General features: G+C 41.1%; 1 protein-coding gene and 1 long non-coding RNA gene across 2 annotated transcripts in view; one reads left to right on the top strand and one right to left on the bottom strand.

The window, feature by feature from the left end:
• MARCHF1 (membrane associated ring-CH-type finger 1) overlaps window positions 1-27,044 on the top strand; it is an 88,148-nt gene that overhangs the window by 33,600 nt on the left and 27,504 nt on the right. The window contains exon 2 of the mRNA XM_027116861.1: window positions 1,940-2,120. Coding sequence (XP_026972662.1) covers window positions 1,940-2,120 — 181 coding nt within the window. The remainder of the gene's footprint in view (window positions 1-1,939; window positions 2,121-27,044) is intronic.
• On the bottom strand, window positions 2,021-11,575 carry LOC113625923 (uncharacterized). Its single transcript, XR_003434943.1, has 4 exons — window positions 11,533-11,575; window positions 3,496-3,659; window positions 2,662-2,821; window positions 2,021-2,131 (listed from the first exon to the last, which is right to left on the bottom strand). It is a non-coding gene; the product is annotated as an uncharacterized LOC113625923 (long non-coding RNA).

Here is a 27,044-nt window from a genome sequence, read left to right as displayed (position 1 = left end):
TAAGACATGAGTTTTCTGTAAAGGGCCAGGTAGTAAAGATGATAGTTTTTGTGGACACATGGCCTCTGCATCAACTCTTAGGTCTACAGTTATAGTGAAACACAGCTCTAAATAATACATAAACAAACGTGTGTGGGTGTGGTCCAATAAAACTTTACCGAAACATGCAGCAGGAAGAAATGGGTCACGGTGTGCTGGCCCCTGACCTAAGGGAGTATCTTTGTGTGGGAACAGGTAGAGAAGAGGTTCAAAGGACTTCAGAAATCTCAGCCGCTCGTGATGTATATAATGCGTTAGGTTTCAGTGACTCAAAAAAATAAATATTACAATTAAATGATGTGCTATAGAAACCCAGATATGCTTTCACTGGTTGCTTTTATAATAAGTCACAGTTTGTTGAGTGAACAATTCCTTTAGTCAACAAGCATCCACTGACCAACAGTCTGTCGGCAACAGGTATGCTATAAAGTATACTTAAGCCCTGATCCTAGGACCTACACGTTTGGAGAGAGGACATATCTCGGGCTTTCATATTAAAGAATAGGCTCTGAGATGAGTTTTAGTTTTTCCCCACCACGCCAGCCTTTGACATGGGCTGCAACATCCAACACTGATACCTCCTAACTCTGTCCAGGGAAAGGCAGATGCTGATTTTGAACTTTCCTGTGTTCTCATCCTATCACTCCACCCAAAGAGCTTTACTTAAGAAAAAGAGATCCAAGATACTAGTGTACTGTGTCATACTTCTTTATTTTGAGGTTAGGGGAGGGTTGGGTTTCAATTCCTGTATCTCATTGCAGCAACAATCTGACCAACCATCACATTTCCCCTGGGGAGACAGCTGAGCTAGATAAATAGATTTTAAAATCCACTCTTTAAAACATGCTTCCGGAGAAGAGGTATGAAAGGAAAGTAGCAGCAATTCAAACATTCTTCCAGCCCACCACTGTGATTCTGCTCCAAAAAATTAATATACAGGTGTTCTGGGAACATTCCATTCATATTTCTAACAGAGTTCAAGCAATATTTCTAATTAAATTTAGTAACAACTTCTAACAGCTGGTTATATAATAAGAATTATTGAAGTTCTAAGGTTTGAATTCGTGACCTGGTGGTATAAAAACTTATCCAGTGAGGAAAACAAATTATTTTTTTTAATTTGAAGAAAAGAATAATGAAGATTTCATAGACTATGAATCCGTGACACTAGAAGTCATAGTAATTCAGTAAACTACTTGAACTAGGAGTTCCTTGGAAGATGTAGTAATTAACATTTTAAAACAGTAGGATTTACTGTACTTGAACTTTCTGTAACCAGTAACTTTTGTGGCGATGATTATTGACAGTTTAGGCCTTTTGTTTTGACCAAATATGTGTGCATCTTCCTAGGAAAATCTTCATAATATTTCCTAGTTGAGACTTTCTATATTCACTTTATTCCATAGCAGCATGTTAAAATGTTTCAGAATTCTTCCACATTGGTAAGATACCATATGTAGTAAAGTATACACCCCATAAAACTACCATCAAAGTAAAACATTGAAGTTACCAGGTTCCAGCACTCCTTAGAATACTAAGTCGTAACTTTTGTATATGAAAGCAAGCTTGTGCCTATGGATATTGACTTTTAATAGATGAAGATGGGGACATAGCTCAATAGCTATGCTGTTAAAATTGACTTCCGTGTAGGAATGATCGCACATTTTTGATGTATTGGTGTCTAATGCCTTTGAACATGACTTAAGAGTCCAGCAACGACTATGCAAGGGAAAGGAAATTAGTATTGGCCATAGATTCAGCTCTAGCATTAAGCCGAAGTGTGACGTCCATGGGTCTGGATGTGAGGTTGCAGTTTCTAATACAGCCTGGGATGTGTGGGAGGAGGATGCCGTGTGCTCCCCGAGGGAGAGATCTCACCCGGCTGCTGTATCCTCCCCAGGATCTGTCACTGCGAAGGGGATGAGGGGAGTCCGCTCATCACGCCCTGCCGCTGCACGGGCACCCTGCGCTTCGTGCACCAGGCCTGCCTCCACCAGTGGATCAAAAGCTCCGACACGCGCTGCTGTGAGCTGTGCAAGTACGACTTCATCATGGAGACCAAGCTCAAGCCCCTCCGCAAGGTAGGGTGTCGCTGGGACGGGTGTGAGAGAGCCGACAAAGCAGGCATTTTGTTAATTGAAGTATAGTTGACTTCAGTAAAAATGTACAATGTTGTGTTAGTTTCAGGTGTACAGCAAAGTGATTCAGTTACACACACATATTAAAAACCCATTTCTTTTCCGCAATAAGATTTTGCTAACATGCTAGTATCCGCTAAGAATACACATCTTGGGTTGGGCTCAATATGTAAAATGCAGCCAAGTGTTTACAGATTATCCTCCCTACTTCTGTTTTAGGGTCTAGGACCTGTGGTTTTTGTTTCACTCTTCAAAGCCAAAGAAAAGCATTTGCATGTGTGTGTGCGTGTGTATGTAAGTGTGTGCATGTGTGTGTGTGTGTGTGTGTGTGTGTGTGTGTGTGTGTGTGTGTGTGCAAAATATACCTGTGGGTCAAGGTAATTGAATTGATGAGAACTGTGAGAACATTGCATTGATACTTACTGAAGTCACTTCCCGAGAAGGTTAGATAATAGATCCCATAGATTAAACAATATGAACTCACCTAATTTCTTGAAAGCCAGGCATTAGGTAATGGAAGAGAATGATGTCTTCTACAAGGTGTGGACTCTTTTTTGTGTTTGCCTTTATCTGGGGATTTGGTTTGATAGTTTATGTATTATTTTTATTTTTTCATGTATTATTTTTCCATATTGTGCATCAAGCTGCAAGAGAGAGGTAAGTATTTTTATCTATAAATTTAATCTTCAAATTTCTCATATGTGTTATATTTTTCTAAAGAATGAAGGTAAGAATTGAGTTGAATATAAAGTTAGCATCTAAATCAATGCTGGCCGAGGATAGCTTGTAAAGGATGCAGACAAAGACAATGAACTTTATATACTTCATGCATGATAGCTGGGACCCTGGATTTTAGCATGTTAACTTATCTTTTAGCCTAACTGAAGCCTTACGTATACGGATGCCTCAATTTCCAAAGGAGAGTATGGAAACGGCAACTTAAATAATGAATCTGCCTAGAGCTGCTTTTTTATTTAAATTTCATGCAAAGAAAAAATGAATTAAGGTGATGGGTTCCAGGGTGAGCAGAAATGTAAAGCAAACAAGAATATTCCAATAGACATCTGCTTGGTGGCTGGCCATTGCAAATCTTCATGAATTCTGTAAATTACAGAGAGGGAGAACAACAGTCCCTGCTTTTGTGATAGCCTTGATTTTTAAAATCTGCCAGTGGTTTATAGATGTCAAAACTGGTGCATAAAACACCTTTGAGTTATGGATTTTTTTTAACATGTGGGGTGACCTGAGTGCCAAAAGGTGACACTCTGATCCTCCAAGTCCCAAAGCAATAGATGCCAGAAATAGAAACGGACCCTACCTCCTTGCCCTTTGCTTTATCCGCTGAAGGATGCTGTGTGCTCTCTGGAGCCGCTACATGACACACTGTGCTCTGTGATTCTGTAAATTTCTCTTCTTACCCCTCAGGGAAGTACCAATTGTTTCATAACATCTGTACAGTTCTCCATTTTTTTCAACCTACATCTGTATAAAATTTTCATTTCAACTTTTCAAACATAGTATTTCAATATGAGAACAACAATCTAGGATAATAAAATATTCTAATTTTCTCTTCTTCATACTGTGTGCCCCTCCCCCATTTTTGTATCATAAACAGTACATGATGTTGTATGGACCTTGGAAAGTCTTCTACCTTCAGCTTTTCTAGAATCACCCCTGACATACAGGTTTGATCCTTTCTTAGTATTCCATTCCCAATAAGTTAACAATCCTTTCAAAAGATCTTTTTTTTCCTCAACCAACCTGTTTACAAACCAGAGAAAGACTACGAATACATCTGTGTTTTTAATCTTAAACTCAGCCATAAAAAGGAACAAAATTGTGCCATTTGCAGAGACGTGGATAGACCTAGAGACTGTCATACAGAGTGAAGTAAGTCAAAAAGATAAAAACGAATATCGTATAATATTGCTTATATGTGGAATCTAGAAAAATGGCACAGATGAACTTATTTGCAAAGCAGAAATAGAGACACAGACGTAGAGAACAAACTTAGGGATACCAAAGGGGGAAGGGGGGGTGGGATGAACTGGGAGATTGTGATTGACACATATACACAACTATGTATAAAATAGATAACCAATGAGAACCTACTGTATAGCACAGGGAACTCTACTCAGTCCTCTGTCATGACCTAAATGGGAATGATATCCAAAAAAGAGTGGATATATGTATACGTATAACCAATTCACTTTGCTGCACAGCAGAAACTAACACAACATTGTAAAGCAACTATACTCCAATAAAAATTTAAAAATATATATATTGCAGCAACCTAGAGGGCACATCCTATCTGTTGATTAATGAAATACCCTAGTTTCTTTTCACAGACGTTTCCTTTGATTGGTCGTAAGTACTGATGAAGGGTGGGCAGCATGTCAACATCCTTCATTTTTTTTTTTTTGGGGGGGGGCGTTCCGCGGGCCTCTCACTGTTGTGGCCTCTCCCGTTGCGGAGCACAGGCTCCAGATGCGCAGGCTCAGTGGCCATGGCTCACGGGCCCAGCCGCTCTGCGGCATGTGGGATCTTCCCGGACCGGGGCGTCCCCTGCATCGGCAGGCGGACTCTCAACCACTGCGCCACCAGGGAAGCCCAACATCCTTCATTTTTAATAGCATATATACCTACAGAGGATGTCAGAATCTAATCCAGAGGCTGCTTGCCAACAGCCCACAGATGTGTTTTACTTGACCCACAGGGCTGAAAATTTGAATCTGTGATGATTTCATGTAAAATCCCACACATCTGTATTTGTTTGAAAACCACTGTATCTGGCTTGACAGGAACCACATATCCGTAAGACAACAACCAGTGTAGCTAGCGGGAGGCTGGCCCCTTTGTAAAGCTGTTTGCCCTCAAGGGCCCTGCATTTCTCAGTCCTCCTTCTTTCTGATCCTGAGACATCTCCTCTCATTTGAGCATGAGATCTCAGTGATCTCTGAGCATCAGATCTCTCTGTGGCTCTGGTATACAGATCTGAATTTTCAGCTCCTGGTCTAACATGGTCTAACACAGTCCTAGACATAAGAAATATACATGCTATTCCTACCTCTATGATTTATGGGCTTTAAAAACCTAAAAAAAGGATTCCACACTTTCACTTTCTCCCTTAAAATTATGGGGCCCTGTGGTAATACTTCAATGGCAGTATCTGAAATGACTTTTCAGATTTTGAAGTGATGTGAACTATACAGACATGAGGCATAACGGTTCTGGATGGTTTATTTTCATGGCACTGAGATTCATCAGCAGTTTTCTTTTGGTAGTTTTCAAGTGGTCATTAAGAATGACAGGTATAGCATTTAATTAGAATATATTCAAAGTACATCTAATTAATTGCTCTCAACTCAGTAATTCTATTACAGTTTATAACATTCTAAAGACCAACCACATGAAACAATTAATTTAGCTAATGATTCTGAATTTCTATCATTAGCCAATGAAGGCAGGAGATTCTGTGGAGATGAAATGGTTTCTTGAAGTAGAAAGGTACAAATCTTCATAGTCTGACAAACCTTGGGGCTTAATAGCCTCTAAAGATATCAGTGAAAGCTTACTTCATTAATTGCTACTGTTACTACACTAAAATCTAAGTTAGTGAATTCATCAAGGTATCCTAATGTTTCCAGAAGAAAATCTTTAAAGCCTAAATAAAAGCAAGGCCTTATTTGAGAAAAAGCAGTTTTCATCACCTTTAAGTCAGTGGCTCAGCTACTTTTATAACACTCAATAGAAGTCTCATTAATCTACTGAGTTACCAAGAATCAGAAATAATTCTCAGGGCCCAGAAAGGGCAGCAACGACTAAGTGCTGTCTGCAACTGCATGCAGTCTCAGGACGAGGAAACTAATCTGTTCTGAAGCTGAAGAACTGCATGGGGCAGATCTGAATCTCACTCCTGAATGGCAGAAGCCAGCTGCTGGACAGAAAGCTAAGCTTAATGAGGACAGAGAATACTCCTGACACTGTGTGTCCTTCCCTAAAAGAGTTCTCTATATGGTTTTCCATTCACAAACTATTTGAAAATAGATAATACAAAATATGCAAATCCATGCATCAGTTCCTTGTCTCATTTCTGCAAATAAAATGAGGCAGTGAATCAATTCAATTACGTTTGCTTTAGTAGCAGTTAGGTCAAACCATAATGCACTTGTCATTTTTATAGATCAGAAACAGTTGAAGATTGGTAAGTTCATAAATGTAAGTTCTGTAGAACTTATTATGCTAAATAAAAAGGAATAATCATTTCGATATTTCTAAATTTATTTTATTGGAGGATAGTTGATTTACCATGTTGCGTTAATTTTTGCTGTTCAGCAAAGTAATTCAGCTATACATATATATACATTTTTATTCATATTCTTTTCCATTATGGTTTATCACAGGATATTGAATATAGTTCCCTGTGCAATACAGCATTTTTATATTTCTACATTTCCACCATAGTGACTTACAATGCTTTAGTTGAAATACCTATTTTCAGAAAATAAAGAACTGTATTTAACAACTACTGTGTTATTTTTTCCCTTTCCTTAATTTGAGGTAGCATCCATCTTTCAGAATAGCCAAGAGCCAATGCAAGTTAGCATAGCAGGTGAACCACCCGAAGGGTGTTACTGATTCTCTGCTGAGCTGGAGCTCTTGCAGTTCGTAGCCTTAACATTGGACCAGGCAGGGTGCAGTCAGATTCCTAGCCAGCAGCTTCTGGCACCCTATTGAATAATCATACATAATAATACAGAAAGGAAATTCAAAATGCATCCTTTACTTAGCATTATGGGTGATTTGCAATTTCACTAATGCAACCACCACAGACTGAATTTTCTGCTCTGTGCCAGGCATTTGGAATGTATTTCTCAATTAATTTCATCTCATTACAGCTCCATTGTGTGTAGGCACGTGAAGCCCATTTTACAGATGAGCAAATAAGCCACTTGCTGTCTCACACCCCGAGATTCCTGATTCCATAGCATGTGCTGGCTGCATGGCATCTCACTGCCATAAGCACTGGGAACCTTGCCCTTTAAGCATCAAAGCTTCAGTTTTCACTTAAACTATCTAGTGGAAATCTTTCGAATTAAAACTTTCTAAAATAAAATGGTTGCTAAAACCTTCTTTTTAAATGTTTTTTTTATTGAAGTATAGTTGATTTACAATGTGTTAGTTTCAGGTGCACAGCAAAGTGATTCAGTTATGTGTATATATATAACTTTTTCAGATTCTTTTCCCTTTTAGGTTATAACAAAATATTGAGCATAATTCCCTGTGCTATCCAGTAGGTCCTTGTTGATTATCTATTTTATATACAGTAGTGTGTATCTGTTAATCCCAAACTCCTAATCCGTCCCTCCCCCTTTCCTCTTTGGTAACCATAGCTTGTAAAACCTTCTTTTTTAAACATGCTTGTTTCACCCAATATATTTTCCTAATGCTCAGTTACATCATTATATAAACATCAGTCATTTTGCGGCTGAAAACGTCAGCAGCCTCGGCCGTTTATCTTCACTCCCATTTGCCAGCCTACTGTGCTTTGAAAGCCCTTCTATCTGCTTTTTGTAGTTTCTCTTTCTTCCTGCTCTCAGAGCATGTGCTTCACTCCTCTCCTCCTCCAGTAGCCCTTATTCAACATACTACATTGCTACTGCCTTTTCGCTTTAAACAACAAAAACAACAAAATCAAAATTATAGACTTGGGTCTATAAAGGGCTGAAGTCAGTTCTAGATGAACTTCTGCGTGATTCTCTTTGATCATTGGCAAGGGTTTTAGCAGGCGTGTCATGCTGACACCGGTCTAGTGTTCTTGGAGTTCTCCACAGCATCCTTCTTAATTCTCAGTTTGACTCAAATTACTTGGGATTACATGATAAGAAAGCCCTCCGCAAGTGAACTTTTGATGTCTCCAGGCTGTTCGCTTATAGTCAGAGCCCAGTTCTTGGGAGCAGGTTTGCTGTTTCATTTCTTCACAGACATGTAAGCCTGGAAGCAATGAAAATCTCTGCCCTAGTACAGGGCCAGACAAAGCTTCCTTTATACTCTTGCAGAACATCCGTACTCATAATTTGCAGCGCATGCTCATTCAACCATCTTCTTGCTGAGTTTCAGTTTCATTATTATATGAGCCCTCAGTGATTTAGAATACTCTTAGGAAGTGATTCTGTTTTCAAACTCATAGTCTCCAAATGATCCGGGAAGTTTTCCACACAGATTTCTCACTGTCCAGTGGTGGCGTTGTCTCCAGCCTAGCACTTCCCTTACCTTCCAGGGGCTTTATTCTGTGAGAAGGAGGGGCCAGCAGGCTCCTAACTGCTTGCTGTGGGAGGGGAGAGAGTGAGGAAACCAGCAGATAACAAAAAGAAGATCATGAAAAGAGAAGGAGTTCAATTCAATGGGAGCATTATCTTCTGTACTAAAACATTTTTCTTGGTTTTTGTTGCTGTTACTTGTTTTATGCTCTCGATTGAACTACAGTTGATACTTCGATTAAAATAATATTCCAGGGTGAGTAGGTAACAGTCCCAACATGTCTGTGTCAGATAATCATGAGATGGAAAATACAAGCATCTCGCATATTTTTCTAATAGGTACCTGGAAATTATCACACGGCCTCATCCTTTTGTCTTTTGAGGAAACACTCGTAGGTCAATTAGTCTGTAAAATTTCAAAAACAGAAAAACAACTATGTAGTCAACTGGGCTCAATAATATAGAATAATTGGTTCAAAATAGAAATATTCTTCTCTGGGGAGCAGATCTTCTTCTTTTGTGAAGCTTGCATCCATAAATAGGCCTCCCCCTAGGCAGAGTGGACCCCAGCGCCGCAGCCAGCTGTGTTCTGAATGGTTGTCCTGAAAAGGTGCCAATGGGCCCAGTTCACTCATTCACTCAACTCCCGGTAGGATCTACCACGTCTCAGTGGTGCTCAGTAGAGAACCAGATAGAAAACCCCTGCTCTCAGAGGGCCTAGAGTCCCCTGCAAGAAGGATGGAAAAGGCTGAATAACTTACAATAAGGTGTAATAAATTTGAAAAGCATGGTAGTTGGTGGGTAGTGGTGTGGGAATCAAGAATTTTCTGTGGGAATGGGAACGGTCGTTCAGAGAGAGCAAGCCACCGTATATTTGGTCTTTATTGTGAGATCATCATATCAAGAGGGTTTTTTTTTTTTGCAGTAACTGTAGACACATAGCAAAGTGTCTCTTCTCTTTTGTTCTCCATGCTTCCCATAACCTGGGGTAATCAAGAAGGTATTAGCTACCAGTTGGACATCTGGGAAAACAGCAGGATTTGCTAGGTCTCCCAAAGGAGACAGAAGTAAACTATTCCTGAATGATCATTGTTGGCTGGAACATTTCTCTTCAGGACTTCCTTATTAGAAGTCCCAATTGTATACTAATTTAGTTCAGTTTCTCTCTTTGAACATTATCCCTTGAAGAATATAACTTCACCGGGTTGGTTAGAACGTTACCTGGTGTTAGTATTCTAGATATGAAAAGAAACACTTAACTTACATTATATTCTTTACTGAAGTCTTTAACTGGACACAGTGCCCTGCTTGGGAGGATCTATTTTCCTTTTGCCAAGGATAAGGGACACACAGAATGGAACTTCTTTTATATACTGTGTATTTTGATACTTGAAACGTAAACTGTGGTTAAAATGATGGAATCAGTGTTGCAGTGATCCATATGGACAGCATAAAAGCATCAAATTAGAATGTGCAAAAGCAGATGCACATCTGTGTGCGCGCGCACGCACGCACACACACACACACGCACAGTTACAAGTAAAGCTTTCCCCAAAGCATCATCTTATGACTGAGGGTTTTTTATGGGAAAGAGGTATGTATATATTGTGTTAACATCTTTATTGGAGTATAATTGCTTTACAATGTTGTGTTAGTTTCTGCTGTACAACAAAGTGAATCAGCTATACATATACTTATATCCCCATATCCCCTCCCTCTTGCGTCTCCCTCCCTCCCACCCTCCCTATCCCACCCCTCTAGGTGGTCACAAAGCACCGAGCTGATCTCCCTGTGCTATGCAGTTGCTTCCCACTAGCTATCTATTTTACATTTGGTAGTGTGTATATGTCCATGCCACTCTCTCATTTCGTCCCAGCTTACCCTTCTCCCTCCCTGTATCCTCAAGTCCATTCTTTACGTCTGCGTCTGTCTTTATTCCTGTCCTGCCCTTAGGTTCATCAGAACCATTTTTTTTTTTTAGATTCCATATATATGTGTTAGCATATGGTATTTATTTTTCTCAGAAAGAGGTAAATTTATCTTTCACTTTCATTTTTCTTAAGATGGTAGAATGATTATCAAATTACTTTCATATTTAAATTTTCCTCCAACTAAACATTTTTCTCTCTTGGCTGGGATTTTTTTCTTAATTCATTGCTCAAATCTTGGCATAAAACATAAGAAAACATTTTCCCTAATTTTTTGGTTTAATATTTTGAAACATAAGGCACTGGGAATCAACATGGCCTTTTGAAAATATCAACATGGCCTATTTTGAAAATAGTTTGAAAAACTATTTGAACCAAGTCAAATTCCTTTTCTATTGGATTGACAAGTAAGAGAGAAATGAGGGAGACTTTGATATGATCTATCTGGGAGGATGGTGTCGAGCCCCACCTAGTCCATCAACATGCGTGTGTGATGCTATGAACGTTATCATGAGGTCAGTGGCTGGAAGATTTCACTCTAAAAGAGGACCAATCCTTCACAAGCCAGTTTCCTTCCAATTTCCTACTCTTCTCTCCCTGGTACCATCAAGTGGCTCCTGATTCTTGCTTCCCACATAGATACACCACAGCCTCATCATACCAGTGCTGTCACCCTGCATATGAACGCTTTGCCCCAAATTAGGCTGATTTACCCCAGCCAGATATGGCAGGACCTGCCCCTGTGAAATGTATTGGCGTTGAACATTATAAAAAGTGGGGAGAGTGGGTCAGGAGGCAGAGAGGTTGGGCAATCCATACCCCATTCTCTTTCCCGTTCTCTCTGAGAGGCAAGCTATTCTCCGCTAAGGGAGGTCCCTCCACACGGAGACCTGAAGCAAAGGGGAGAGGGAAGACCTGGAAGACAACAGCGCTTCCATCATAGAGATCTTCCTCCAGGGGACCTCACACTCCATTCCCAAAACACAGAGACCCCTGCAGTCAGGAATGAGTCATACGTTTAAATCCTCTTTTAACTGAAATATACAGAGAGGAGTTACAGTAAATTTAAAAAGACAAATAATCCATTCAAATAGTAAAGGAAAGAGCTACACGTCAGAAGATCAGATTTTTTGAAATATGTGATTCTTCTTTTTAAGACTTACTTACCACTTATCTATTTTATTTATTTTTGGCTGCGTTGGGTCTTAGTTGTGGCTCATGGGGCTCTTCGTTGTGGTGTGCGGGCTTCTCTGTAGTTGTGGAGCGTGGGTTTTCTCTTCTCTAGTTGCGGCGCGCAGGCTCCAGGGCGTGTGGGCTCTATAGTTTGTGGCATGTGGGCTCTAATTCAGGTGCGGGAGCTCAGTAGTTGTGGCACATGGGGCTTAGTTGCCCCACAGCATGCGGGATCTTTTAGTTCCCTGACCAGGGATCGAACCGGTATCCCCTGCATCATAAGGTGGATTCTTTACCACTGAACCACCAGGGAAGTCCCAGAAGATCAGATTTTAATTCTGGTTCTGAAGCTTAATCCCTCTGACCTTTGCCTCAGTTTCTTCATCTGTAAAACGAAGAGTCTGGACAAGATTATCTTTTAAGTTTTTTCCAACATAAAATTCTGTGATTTCACAAAAAAGCAAAGTGAGGAATCTGAAAGAGAGAGAGGAAGGAAGGAAGGGAGGGAGGGAGGGAGGGAAGGGGGGAGGGAGGGAGGAAGGGACCTCGCATTAAATGAATTTTAAATGTTCAGAAGAAAAACTTCACACCCACAGTAGCTCAGGTTCTACAGGACAGGATGCTGAGTAACAGAGTCCAAGTTCAAGTCCTGAAGAAGTAACGTGTATGCTTTCTCAATCTTGTTACCCTTTAGAGCAGATCATGGTGGGTAAAACAAGACACACTCTCTACACATTCTAAAAAGAAAGCCAGTGAAAAGCATGACTAAAGGAAGACAGGGAAGAAGAAAGGGAGAGGGAAGAGGAGAAAGAAAGAAGCAGAGAGAGAAAAGCGGAGTGTATAGGGCGGCTGAGTACCCGAGGTGTCCTGGGAGGTGACTGGAAGCTAGAGGGTCCAGGCCACACTCTTCTTTCTTATAAGTTGTAAACAGGTCATTAAGAACTAAAAAAAAGTCAAGCAAATTCAAATGGCTCTTGACAGCAAGCTTCCGCTACATGGAAGACTCCTGGCCCTAAGAAAAGAGGCAGGCTGGGCTGAAAGTCATCTTCTCTTTGCACAACCAAGAAAACCAGTGTAGACTGAAGGGTTAGTTGAATCTAAGAAAGATTCTGTTTTCTTGAAGGCTAGTGTTTCTGTAAACGTAGAGCCAGTTTATTGCAAAAGTTGATATTTTGATGAAGTATTTCTACCAATAAGCAAAGCTAACAAATTTTTGAGCTAGATCTTTTCTGCCTCCAGGAAATGAGTTATCTCCCAAGAGACTGATAATCTCCTACTAGACTCTCTGCATAAATAAGACCACACCATAGATAAGGGCCAACTGTGTCTGAAGGACCACACTGAGAGGGTTCCAGGAATGCCCAGTCCTGATTCACTACTCCCACTTTCATTCAGTCAGTCAACAAACATTTACTGAGCATCTACTATGTGCCAGTCACTGTCCCTGGTAGTAAGATTATAGTGATAAACAAGTAGAGTCCTCTGATCTCATTCACACCCCTAATTCACATTCTTGTGAAGTAGGGGTGAAGGCTGAGAGTTTGAAAATGAGTTAGTCAAAATATTTTGAAGTAGACTTAAAAACTATATGAGAGATATTTTTAGTAACTTTGGGCAGGGTTAATAAAATTCCAGCTATTACATTATAATCAAAAGGAAGTTTATGGGACTTCTTTGAATCCTCAATTTCACAACTACCTCTCTGTTCCATTAGAACAATTTAATAAAGAAAATTAAATGAAAAAGTTGTTGAGTGAGTGAGGAACCAAAGCTGGGAAGATACACAGAGACAATCGTGCCCAAGTTGGCTGAGGAAAATTACCCCATGTCTGTGGAAAGCTTCTCAGTCCCACAGAGCATTCACTTTCTATTGGGAGCCAGGCAGGTAAGATAAATGAATGAAGCAGCCTGTTCTTAGGAGGATAAATGGCAAATAAGGCAATACCGGTCATGTGCTAAGGAGTAGAAGAGACTGTGGCACTCTGAAATAGACACACCTACTCTAAACAGAGAAATCAACAGTAGTTGATTGTTGCCAAATCAACTGCTTTTCCAGATGAAGCCACAATTCTAGATTTAGCTTAATCTCTTCTGATTTTTAAAAAACAACCGTAACTAATCAAACTCAAGATTTATTCGGGCAAAGCAAAACAGATCTGAAGGCTAGATTCAGCCCCCAGACCAAGAGTCTATGACCTCTGCAGGGTAGAAGTGCCTATCTATCTTTGCAGATATCTCCCCAATGGAGTAGAGCATGATGCAGTGAAAAGAACCTGGGCTGAGTGTGCAGGACAGCGAAAGTCAAACCCCCAGTGTAGCCACCCTGTGGCTGTAGGTGCATCCTGTGACCTGAGATGGGATCTATCAAACTGAAGGAGGAAGGAGGAAGGGTGGCAATAATATTGATGTCTACTTTGCCAACTTTTCAGTTTGTACTGAGGAATAAAATGATGTAAGTACAAGTCCTTTGTCAGCAGTAAAGTCCCACAAAGTGGCGGTGTTATTATCTTCCCCAGTTTCCCATCACCCAATCGATGCTCTAGCAAATTCATTTTTCCATTCTTACTAAATCAGCATTTAGCATTGAATTCACTGGAAGGCCATTAAGAGAGTAGCATGCACATCTTCAAAGAACTATTTCTAAAGCGTTGGATGATTATAGGGGTACATGCATTGATTAATTTGTTCAGTGATTCGGGGTGTTTAGTCATCCACGTAAGAGTTATGCTGGTTTAAGTTTGCAACTTAGTTTATCTATAAAGAATTTGCTGAGCAAATTAATAATGTAAGCAAGGTGAAGGCAGGAAAATCATTAACATACTGAAAACTCTTAAGGAGTTCATAAAAATGTTCAAGAAAATCATTAGCCTTGCCTGGCATATTTGACCAAAATTTATTTCGTGTTTACTTTCTGAAGGGTGACCGCTAAGTGTACTGGGCAGTCATTTGCATATGAACACCTGACGTAGTTGTTAATCCTTTTTATTGATGCATTGAAATATTTCTTTTAAAAACTTCTGATACAGAGTAACCCAATAGCCTGGTTATTTTTATTTTTTTCTACCTGACTGTGTAATGATTAGGGCTTGAGCTCTGGAGTCAGCCTGCCAGTGTTTGCACCTTGAAAGCAGTCATTGTAGCTTTAGAGCTTTGGGCAAGTTACTCAATTTCTCCATGCCTGTATTTCCTCATGTGTAAAATGGAGATAATAAAAGTGTGTACCACCCGATACGGTTGTTAGGCAGTCTGAATGAGATAATACATGAAAAGCACTCAGCACTGCATCTGGAACATGATGAGAATAAATATTAACTATTAGTGTATGTAAATTTTAAGTGACTTTAATTTCAACTTCTCAGCCTTGTTTATGGTCCTAGAATTTTTAAGTAAGAAGTGTCTTTTGAAATTGTAACTGGTTTCCAAAGCTGTTTAAAGCAGTAGAACTCCCCTCCTTTTTTTAATGTAATTCTATTTAGAATTCAAAAATATAAAAGAGGTAAGAGGACACAGGGCAGACGGAGACACTACAGCGTGACTCGGGCGTGGCCCCCTGATTGACAGTGGCATTTCCCAGGGATCAGCAAAGCCATGGCACCCTCGCTGAAGCCACACAGCCTAGCCTGGAACAGCTGAGAGGGTAGGAAGGTGAAATCTAAAAGATCATAGACACAGATTGGGTGCTTGACTTCAACCCCTAGCTTTGATGAGCTAGTACCAATGATTTGGTTCAAGAACCGGGGTGCCAAGTAGAAGAAACAGCAGTGCAAAAACTCAGCAACAGGCTTTGCCAGGAGCATCAAACCATGCGATTTCAGTGAAGGGGAGACCCCGTACCCACCACTGCTGCAGACATTTGTCCTGGGTGTCCCGATGCTTCTGCAGCTGAGCCTCTGGCACTGAGTCAGCCTGAGCAGAGGTGCCTCCTCTTGGCATTCATAGTGGAATTCTTAGCATTATGATGCCCGAGAAACATGTCTGGAGTCTCAGGTCTTTCTTGGGCACAGTTCCCTGAGACACTCGTAGACCAATTTGTACAACTGCCTTACCTGGGGAAGATGATCCCAACAGCCTAGATACGTATCTCTTCCTCTGGGTGCCCTGGCAGGGGAAGGCTGGCCGGCACTGGTCTCCTTCTGCCTTAGGCACACCGTTCTTGAGGAAGGTCTGTGTCCAAGCCCTGATGTCACCAAGCATTCCAGTTACCTTTAATGGGTGGACTTGGGTTGAAAGAGACCAAGCTCAGGGATTAATCTGTTTCTGTAAGAAAAATAACCACCCACCTTTCCTCACAGCCTACATCTTCTGTCCTCCCTTTGGGCATCTCCTCGTCCAAATTTCTGAATCACAGAGAGTTGTCAGGTAACTTTGAGGAAAGAGCAGAAATTAACCTCCCAACTTACCCCTTGAGTTTAGCTCAAAGAACAGTCCGACCAAAGTCTTGACAACTGAAGAATTCCTGCCCCTCACGGGCCAGCATTTATCAACATTTTGATGTTTGTGGAAATTGGAGGATGTAAGGGCCTGTAACTTACGTAACACCAGTGTTATTTAAACACGTCCAGCGGGGAGGGAAAGACTGACGTTTCCAGCATTTCTCAGGAAGCTGACATAGCATTACTATCAGAACTTGACAAAGAAATCTTAACTGGTTAAATTGTATATTTATGTTTTAGGCATGCATCAATTAAAAAAAGTAAACACTTTTCCCTTAGATGTCAAGTAGCTAATAAAAAGCATTCAATGAAAGACTTGAAAAAGAAAGTTGAACAAATATTCCAGAAACTAAAATAAAAGGATAAAAGGAGTAAAACAATTCTTTAAGGCATAGAATAGACAAAAAGGCAGAGAAAATTATCAAAGAAATAATGCAAGAGTGCTTCTGAAAAATGAAGAGCGTGATTATCCAGCACAAATGAAGAAATACTTAGAAAAGTGTTTGCTACTGTGAAACTCCGAAGACCAAGAATAAATAAAAATGAAGAGTAAATTCAGGAAGCTTTCAGAAGGTTCTGATGAATTCCATTGTAATCAGAATTATGGTGATAATTATTACCATAATTTGGTGATAAAGAGGTGGCTTAGTACGTACTGGCATATTCTAAAGGAATATTCAACCACAATTTTAATACTTAGCAAATATACCAACAAAATGTAAGAGTAGAATAAAGATTTTCAGACAATGCGAGGATTCTAAAAATTTACATCCCATGGCCTCTTAGGAAACTTTTCAAGGGAATCCTTAAGCAAAATAAGGGACTTGACACGGAAAAAAGTTAAGATTGGAAAAGCACAGGAAGCAACACAGCAGAGGAGCAAAGACGCTCTCAGAACAAGGTCTGGGCACCCAGCATTTCTAAACTATTAGAAAGGGACTGCCCCCGGGGAGGGTGCAGAGGAGGAAAAGAAATACGTGCAGCAAGACAGTGACGTGTTCAGAATGGGGAATAGGATAGAAGCCTCAGGGTCAGAGATCAGTGGAAAAATCAGTTTGGAAGGATATCTGACTTGCTTCAGAAGTAAGATTAAGGGGCTTTGGATAGATGCATTGAAGGATATAGAAAAAAATTAAAGTAGATACATTTTAAGCAAATAATTAAAAGGGAATTATCTTTAAAATGCAACAGAAATTTATTAAGAAAGTGAATTATTTCTCTAGAGCAGCAATTCTCAAACATTTTGGTCTCAAGACGCTTTTACAAATTATGGAAGACACCAGAGAGCTTTGGTTTATGTGCGTTATATCTACCAGTATTTACCAGGTTAGGAACTGAGACTGAGAAACGTTCAAATATGCACTTATTAAATTATTTTAAAATAATAAGAAACATTTCATGTTAAGATAAGTACTATATTTTTATGAAAAATTATATTTCCAAAACAAAAAGTATTCAATGAGAAGAGCTGCACTGTTTCTCACTTCGCTCATCTCTCTAATGCCTAATCTCTTTAATGTCTGGTCTAATGGAAGACAGCTGAAATCTCGTGTCTGCTTCCGTATTCAGTCTGCTGAATGTGCCCTACTTCATGTAGCTTCTGGAAAATCCCACCATACAAAAATCTTTGAGAATTATTATTAAATCGTTTTGACCACACTGATCTCTTGAAAGGATTCCCAGATGACACTTTGAAAAACACTGCTCTCAAGTAACACTTGATTTCTTTAATGAATACCATTTTATATAGTTATAATTTCTTATATTGATGTAATCAAACTAGCCCTACACTTATCCTGGGAGGATGAATATGAGTGGGCAGGGCTGTGGCTGAGCATTAAATCCTCAACAACAATAATAAGAGGTCAACAGGTGATGTGTAATATCAATGAGTTGTCATAACAGTAGAAGCATATTACGGAAAATGAGGGAAGTAAATATCAGAAGCAACACCTACTATAGCACCTCACAGCAGTCAGAACGGCCATCGTTAAAATAGCTACACACAACGAATGCTGGAGAGGGTGTGGAGAAAAGGGAACCCTCCTGCACTGTTGGTGGGAATGTAAATTGATAACAGCCACTATGGAGAACAGTATGGAGGTTCCTTAAAAACTAAAAATAGAACTGCGACCCAGCGATCCCACTACTGGGCATATACCCTGAGAAAACCATCATTCAAAAAGATACGTGGACCCCTATGTTCCTAGCAGCATTGTTCATAATAGCCAAGACATAGGAACAACTTAAGTGTCCATCAACAGAAGAATGGATGAGGAAGAATATATATATATATATATATATATATATATATACACACACACACACATACACACACACACACACATATATATGTGTATATATATTATATATATATATATAAAATGGAATATTATTCAGCCAAAAAAACAATGAAATAATGCAACATGGATGGACCTAGAGATTATCATACTAAGTGAAGTCAGAGAAAGACAAATATCATATGATGTCATTTATATGTGGAATCTAACATATGACACAAATGAACTTATCTACGAAACAGAAACAGACTCAGCGACATAGAGAACAGACTTGTGGTTGCCAAGGGGGGGGGCAGGGGAGGGATGGATTGGGAGTGTGGGATCAGCAGATGCAAACTGGTATATATAGAATGGATAAACAACAAGGTCCTATTGTATAGCACAGGGAACTAATCCAATATCCTGTGATAAACCATAATGGAAAAGAATATGAAAAGAATGAATATGTATAACCGAATCACTTTGCTGTACAGCAGAAATTAACACAACATTGTAAATCAACTATACATCAATAAAATAAATTTTTTAAAATATGTTAAATTTGAAGAAGAGAAGAAGTAGCATCTACCACATTTAAGTGGTTGCCTCTAGATAAGGGTAAAGAAGGGTGCAATAGGGCAGAGCAGGAGATGGTCATACGATGAAATTCTAGATGGTCTTTAAAATGAACTTGCCTATAGATTTATGGAAATCTCAAGAAATATATCAAGTTTTGATTGTTCAGTAAGCTTTGGTGGAGCATGAGATTCTGCATAACTAATCAGCTCCCAGGTAATGCCAATGTAGGACCATGCTTTCTGTAGCATGGAGTCACGTAAGCAGAATTTATTCCTAACTTGGATCTTAAGACATCCTGATGCCATCAGAGAGAAAGCCTCACTTAGGCACTAGATTGTCGCTCACAACTCCAAAAGTAGTCTCCACACTTTCTTCAGGGAACAGTGTCTAGTTAGAAGAAAATTTGTGGGGAAACCGGTGAAACCCTAACAAGTCTGGAGTTGAGTTAATATTAATGTACTAGTGCTGTTTTCTTCCTCTGACAAATGTATGACAGTAACGTAAGGTGCTCACATTAGGGGAAATTGGGTGAGGGGTACATACAGCCTTTATTGTCTTCGAAACTTTTCTATAAATCTGAAATTATTCCAAAATTAAAATGTTAAGAGTGAAAAGAGTGAATAACAAGGGGTAAAAGCTGAAATACTCTGCCTAGACTAGTGAGGAAAGTTACAGAAGGGGGACTCCGAGGCCTTCCTGTTCTCTGTCCCCTTTGACTTCTGGTAGCCCCTGGGACTCTGAAATCCCTGGCCTCTAAAGAAAAGAGATCGGAAATCTTTTTACTTGTTTAGGGGCAGAAAGACACAAGACCCAAAGATTATTGCACATCTTACACGTGTGTAAAGTGAGGACCAGAAGACAGGATTCCCTTCTGTGTCATATTCGTTGCCTTTCACCAGTTGTAGGTTTTATTTAGTTATGCCTACTTTCTGCTCTGAAATAGAGGGGTTTTCTTCAATGTGACCACAAAGGTAGACTCATGTATTTCACCCAAAGAGTCCCCATGTGAGACTGACCCATGTGTGGTCACACTGAGTGGATCAAAGGACAGGTGGGCCGTTTATTGATACCTTGAGGAAAGAGGTCATTGGAGAAAGATGAGTCCTGTCTTCGTGGGTGAAATTCCTGTTTCCCATGGTCCTAGAAGAGTGTTTGCATAGGAGATACATTGGTTGGCTTGTAGACTGATTAGGTTAAAGGACTTAGCTAAGAGCACAAATTATGACAACGTTTGTTTGCGTTCCCTATATTCTTATCTTGATTGAGAAATCCTAGCGTTTAAGATTGAATCAGAAGCTGTCCAGGACTCCTTCTCTGGCCTACTTCCCTAATGACATGCCTATTTTTCTGCCTGGTATCTGGCCAGTGAGTCATTGTTGATGCTGCCCATTCACCTGTCACTTCTAAAGATACCCCTAAAGAGCAGTGTCCGTGGCATCCTTTGGCACCCTCTAGGCTGTTCATAGGCTTGAAGGGATGGGTTTTGCCTCCAAGATACATAAAAAACCTCGTGAATAACACTGGACTTTACTGTAGGGGATGGGTCCACCTGTTAGGGCTTCCTGTTTTGTTTTGTTCTTTTTTTTTCTCGGTACGCGGGCCTCTCACCGCTGTGGCCTCTACCGTTGCGGAGGACAGGCTCCGGACGCGCAGGCTCAGGGCCATGGCTCACGGGCCCAACCGTTCCGCGGCACGTGGGATCCTCCCAGACCCGGGCACTAACCCGCGTCCTCTGCATCGGCAGGCGGACTCCCAACCACTGCGCCACCTGGGAAGCCCCTTTCCTGTCTATTTTGCAGGAGAAAGAAAACAAACGCCCCTTGGAACGAAAACTGTCTTCGTTCTTGGCTTTCATGCTCAGTGGCTCACTCTGCTGGTTTACCTCGGCCCTGCAGGTGTGGGAGCTGCCAGCGCCTGCCTGTTTGTACTCTCTAAACTCGCAGGAGTCTGGGCTAGTTCTTCTCCACTTTGTTACTACAGAGGCAGTCCCTCTGCTCCTAGTATGTGTCGCTCTGGTCCCCATTCCCCTCCATGAGCCTACAGCCAGGAAATACAGAAGGGAAGGGCAGCCCAGATGCTCAGGGCGCATCGCGGATGATAGCAGGTGAATCGTAGCCTTGGACTACGTTGAAAGCGAAACTCACACTGCAGTTTAACCAAAGAAAAGCATAGTTCTGTCTACCTTTTTTAAAAAAGGATTTAAGAAAGGAAAACCCAAGCTCCTCCTTCAAAATTGCTTGATGGAGATTTTAGAAGCAGAATATCAAAATTGTGTACTTAGAACAGGGCCAGAAAGGGTTGCTTGCTGGAGGGTGGGAAGAAACAAGCTTGTTTTCAGTAACAGGCTTTGTCTTTGAGGCTTGATGCTCTGCAGATAAATCTCTCCTCAGCCCTGCCAGGATAATTGGACTAGAGGGCATGCATGTTAACAGGTTCGGTTTTCGCTTCCACTAATAACCAGCTCTGTGTGGTAATCCTAATTACGCTCGTTATTTATGAATATGCAGTATGGACATGGGATATTCCCCACAGAGAAGCTTTGTGGGAGACTGCTGGGGAAATGAACAGAATCGGGGTGAGACACCTTTTCTTAGCAGAATTGACTTTCAGAGAACATGCAGGGATCCCTGGAGCCCTGTTGGGGGTGCAGGGGTGTGAAGGAGAGTGGGGAAGACCCTTTAATAGAACCCTTGTACTTTCTGTTTTCGTCCCCCTGTCCTATCTTGCCCACCTAGATTTTTCATCTATTTTCTAACAAGCTTCATGATAAAAAGTGAGAACTGGGCTTCCCTGGTGGCGCAGTGGTTGAGAGTCCACCTGCCGATGCGGGGGACCACGGGTTCGTGCCCCGGTCTGGGAAGATCCCACATGCCACGGAGCGGCTGGGCCCGTGAGCCATGGCCACTGAGCCTGCGCGTCCGGAGCCTGTGCTCCGCAGAGGGAGAGGCCACAACAGTGAAAGGCCCGCGTACCGCAAAAAAAAAAAAAAAGTGAGAACTAATTTCATAGGTCAGGTAACACTGCCTTGCAGTGGGATTCGTTTTCTTTTAACCTAACTTGCGAGATAGTTTGCAATCTTGACATAACAGAAGCTCCTGCATTGCCATGGATTTCTTGATGCAACTAACCCATGTTGTCAAGGCAACCCACTTAACTGCTTTCTCCCCTCTAGAAAACCATTTCCAGTGTTGCAAACCCTAAATCTCAATCATCTCTTATAATATACTGGGTCAGTACATCCCCTGCATGCACAAAGCTATTACTTTTTTATAAGATATCGTGTCATTACAGTGAAAGAATTTGACTTGAGGGATAATGTGTATATATTAAAGCGTTAACGTTAATCCCATAGCATTTGTGTCCTATCAGTGCACTTCCAGATGTGAGGTTGTTTACTAAAGGCAGTTACATTTTTGGAGCTGTGGTAACAATGTCGGCATATTTCAACTAATTTCTATGTAAATTGATTGCAGTCAACAGCTTTTTCATGGTTTGTGAAATTAAATCACATAAAAGACAAAGTATTTTCTGGGGTTAATATACACCCACCTGTTGTATATTTCCCCCCTTTTTAAGAGTCAGGACCCAGTTTTGAGAGTTCTTTCCATGTAATTGAGCTAACTCCACGATTCCCTGGGAAGCTATGACAGCATCACGCTTGAATTCAGACACTGACATCAAGGGGGAAGGTGTCTTCCCAGAGATCTGGGCTCCCGAGAGGTTGGTTTAAAAGAAAATCTCAAGAGAAGAATAGTAGGGGTCATTTTACTATTTTTGCTAGCTCACTGTTGACAAGAAAACTGGGTTAGGTTAAGATTCTTACTGAGGTTTAAAGATTCGAAGACTTTTAAAATTTATTTTATTGAAATATAGTTGATTTACAATGTTGTGTTAGTTTCAGGTGTGCAGCAAAGTGATGAAGTTATTCATATATATACATTCTCTTTCATGTCCTTTTCCATTATGATTTATCACAGAATATTGAATATAGTTCCCTGTGCTCTACAGAAGGACCTTGTTGTTTATAATTTGCATCTGCTAATCCCAAACTCCCAATCCATCCCTCCCCCACCTCTCATCCCCCTTGGCAACCACAAATCTGTTCTCTATGTCTGTGAATCTGTTTCTGTTTCATAGATGAGTTCATTTATGTCATATTTTCGATTCCACTTATAAATGATATCATATGGTATTTGTCTTTTTCTTTCTGACTTACTTCACTTAGTATGATAATCTCTAGGTCCATCCATGTTGCTGCAGATGGCATTATTTCATTCTTTTTCACGGCTGAGTAGAGAATATGCAATGGAATATGTGCCTATGTGCATATGTACCACATTTGAAGACTTTATTTTTAACCTAGTCTTGGCAATACAACTCACAGGCTACATTTAATTATGTAAATAATTGGAAGTAATTCTTAGTCACTCATGCAATACTGCTGGCATGGGTTTCCAGTTAGTTTTACAAAAAGTCATATGATTTCCCACTCCTTACATTTTTGCTCAAAAGTTGATCCCGTCAAAGGGAGCCGTCTTTCATTTCACAGTTCCCAGAGCTTTGAGACACAAATATGGCTGTAACGAAGTTCCTGCATGGGTCTTACTGGCTCAGAGCATTTTCATGGTGCACGTTTATTAGATAAAACACACCTCAGCACCTTTCAGCAGCCATTCTTATTTCAATAAAGAGTTTTATATATACAAAATAGTACAGATTAGCATATCCGCTGTTGAAGCATTGGCATTATTTTCTTCCCATTGTTGTGATTCGACAGATCAGGTATTCACCTGTCGGTCCATCTACAAAGCCTTTCAGGTTGCTCAGCTCAGCCCTCTCCTATTGCAGCCTTCAACGATTATTAGCACCCCATCACAATGCACGAAGAACTTGAGCCTGCTTCCGGAAATATTCCAAACATTCCAAAACATAAGCGAAAGATAAGGAGGTTGTAGGAAAAGAAGGTGAGTGAAGTAAAGTCCTAAAGCAAACACAAGGAAGATTCGTACCATAGTCCGTATGCTGTTTGCATGGGAAGAGCTGTGTGCTTCCAGTAGTTTAGCAGCCAAACCAAAGGGAGAAATGTGGTCAGTTAAATAATTCTTAGTATACAAATAGAAATATTTCAGCAAATACGTAGATTATCAGGTCACTGAGGTCCAAAGGGAAATTTCCTCCTGGATTACCACTAAGTAAATTTGGTAGAGGTGTAGATCATCTACAGTGATGATACACTAAGCTGCATTATGTTAGTGGCCACCATAATCAGCCAGAGTTCACTGGTTGCTTCCTGGTGCCGAGCCCTGTGGTGCGTGCTTTGTTATATACCTGACCTCCTTTAACCCTCCCAAGAAACATGTCAGAATAGGTGTTCTAATCATAGTGTCGGAAGTGAGTAAACAGAGGCCAGCGGAGGTTAAGTGAACTGTTTAAGGTCTCAGTTTTTACACGGTGGACCTGGGATTCAGACTTAGATCAACATTTTGCCCAAGTCTATGGTTTTAGGTAGCCCGTACTACCTCTATGATTCAGAGTAGGGGTGATCGTGTTTGCTGGATGGTTAGGAAATGCTTCCTAGGAGAGGGGGGGAACTGAAACTGGTCATAAGCGGTGATTAGACGTCTTCCAGTGAGATCTAGAGAGCTGAGGACATTCTAGGCAAGAAAATAGTGCATTTACATGCATAGAGTATGAATAATTCACAAGTTGAGAACAGCTGGCTCTGCTAGAGAGGATGACCATAGGCAGGTTTCTTCATCTCCCAACCTCAGCTACAATGAGAGGAATAATAAGGTGTCCATCATAGAAAGGGTGTGAGAATAAAGTTAACCGTATAAAGCTATTAATATTCTTGTTAAGACAGATAATAGATGAGGTTAAATAGAAAGCAAGTGTCAGGTAATATAGGGTGCTTTGCTGACGAATTTCAGTTTTATCCAGAAGGGAATGGAAAGACACTTCAGGGCATTAAGTAAGGAATTCGTATATTTGTACTTTCGCAAGATTGCGCTGCAGCCACGTGTGGAGGATGCATTGCCCGTGTGAGTGAGCAAATGAGGTACAACATGCAAGCTAGGAAAGAAGATGTTTCAGTACAGCAGTAGCCGAGGGGATGGAGAGAAGGCATGTGGTGAGGTTTAGCTCCTGAGCTACTGCAAGGACCGAAGATGAAGGACGAGGTGTAGGAAACCACCCATGATGGCTCTCAGCTTTCTACCTTGCGTGACAGGGGCGGGGGGAGAGTCTGATTATTCACTAGGGAAGAATATACATGCAGATGAGCAAATCCGGGGACAGAACATCAGAAGCCCACACAGGACACATGAGCTTGAGGTGCCTGTGGTCAGCCAAGAACAGGAGGTAAGTCTCAGGGAGCTTGAGTCTGGATGCAGAGAGAAACAGCCATCAGGACATTTCCGGTAGTAGAAGCTTCAGACCCAGATGAGTCAGTGAAGAGTGAGAAAGTGTGATGAGAATGGGGATGAAGATGGAGCCCTGGAGACCAAGATAAAGGGGAAGGTGGAAAAGAAGAGGCAGCAGAGAAAGATTAACAGCAGCAGACAGGGGGGGCAAAGGGCCAGCGGAGGAGAGTGACACTCTTGAAACCAAAGTTTGAAAAGAAACTGGGGGCTTCCCTGGTGGCGCAGTGGTTGAGAGTCCGCCTGCCGATGCAGGGGACGCGGGTTCGTGCCCCAGTCCGGGAAGATCCCACATGCCGCAGAGCGGCTGGGCCCGTGAGCCATGGCCGCTGAGCCTGTGCGTCCGGAGCCTGTGGTCCGCGACGGGAGAGGCCACAACAGTGAGAGGCCCGCGTACCGCAAAAAAATTAAAAAAAGAAACTGGAAGAGAATTGACCTCTTCGCAATATTGAGATACACATGGCCGATGAGATTATGAATGATTTTATTTCTGATTTACTTTTCTGTATTTTATACATTTTCTATAATGAACATGCAGTTACATAAAAATAATAAACTACTGTAAAATAAAATCTGGGAGAGACATAAAAGCAGGTTTTTATATTGAAGGGAAAGGGGCTGTATCCAGAGAGAGAGAAGTTTAAAATAAACGAAAAGATACAATCACAGGGTGAAGGGTCATGAGGAATGATTCATTTGGACCGTGGAGGGACATTTTGTCTGCTTAAATAAGAGGAAGGGAACTAAGCAGGGTATGATGCATTAAGTCTGAAGACAGGAAGTTATGGGAGTTTACCCATGAGAGCATCAGTGTTCCCCAAAGTAGAAGTCATATTAAGACCCACCTGTTAGCATGTCTGTCCATCCAGACGAGAGAAAACTGGTAGCAGGAGCTGCTGCTTCATCACCCTCTCTCCGGTTCACCCTCCACAGAGCTACAAGAACGGGCTTTCTAAAACCCTAAACCCTAAACCCTAACCTCCTTTCCACCTCACCCTTGGGAAACTTGCTTAAACTTGGCCCAGCTTCCAATCCATGGTCTGGGATGGTCCACATCTTCCTCCTGCTTTCTGCAGGTACCTGCAGCTTATTTCCCCTGTTTTTACATACTCTGTCCATACAGGCTATCTCACTTCTGTTCATATAAATCTGACCTCAGAAATCAGCCACTTTGTAGGTTTTTGTCCCCAGATACGCTCAGCATTTGGTGAGTGCAATAGCAGGAGAGGAATCTCATCATGAAGCCAGGGCTCTGCCCTCTCCCCCAGCCACTCCCGGACTCTCTCCATCCCCCCATCCCCACGCCTCCTCGGAAGGACAGACAAGCTCTTCGTTGTCTCTCTCAAAGAGAGCAGCCCATATTCCCGTCTTGCCCCTAAGTTCTTCATGACCATTTTGGTTTTTTTTTAAGATTCCATATATATGTGTTAGCATACGATATTTGTTTTTCTCTTTCTGACTTACTTCACTCTGTATGACAGACTCTAGGTCCATCCACCTCACTACAAATAACTCAATTTCATTTCTTTTTATGGCTGAGTAATATTCCATTGTATATATGTGCCACATCTTCTTTATCCATTCATCTGTTGATGGACATTTAGGTTGCTTCCATGTCTTGGCTGTAGTAAATAATGCTGCAGTGAACATTGGGGTGCTTGTATGTTTTTGAATTATCTCCTGAGCAGATATATGCCCAGGAGTGGGATTGCTGGGTCGTATGGTAGTTCTATTTTTAGTTTTTTAAGGAACCTCCATACCTACTAGAGAATGGACTTGAGGACACGGGGAGGGGG

This window comes from Aethalodelphis obliquidens, unplaced genomic scaffold (genome assembly GCF_003676395.1).
Source record: "Aethalodelphis obliquidens isolate GAN/ISIS:26980383/991018 unplaced genomic scaffold, ASM367639v1 scaffold17, whole genome shotgun sequence".
Taxonomy (NCBI): Eukaryota; Metazoa; Chordata; class Mammalia; order Artiodactyla; family Delphinidae; genus Aethalodelphis; species Aethalodelphis obliquidens.
The sequence above is the reverse complement of the archived record's forward strand: the minus strand, read 5'-3'. Positions and strand labels throughout refer to the sequence as shown.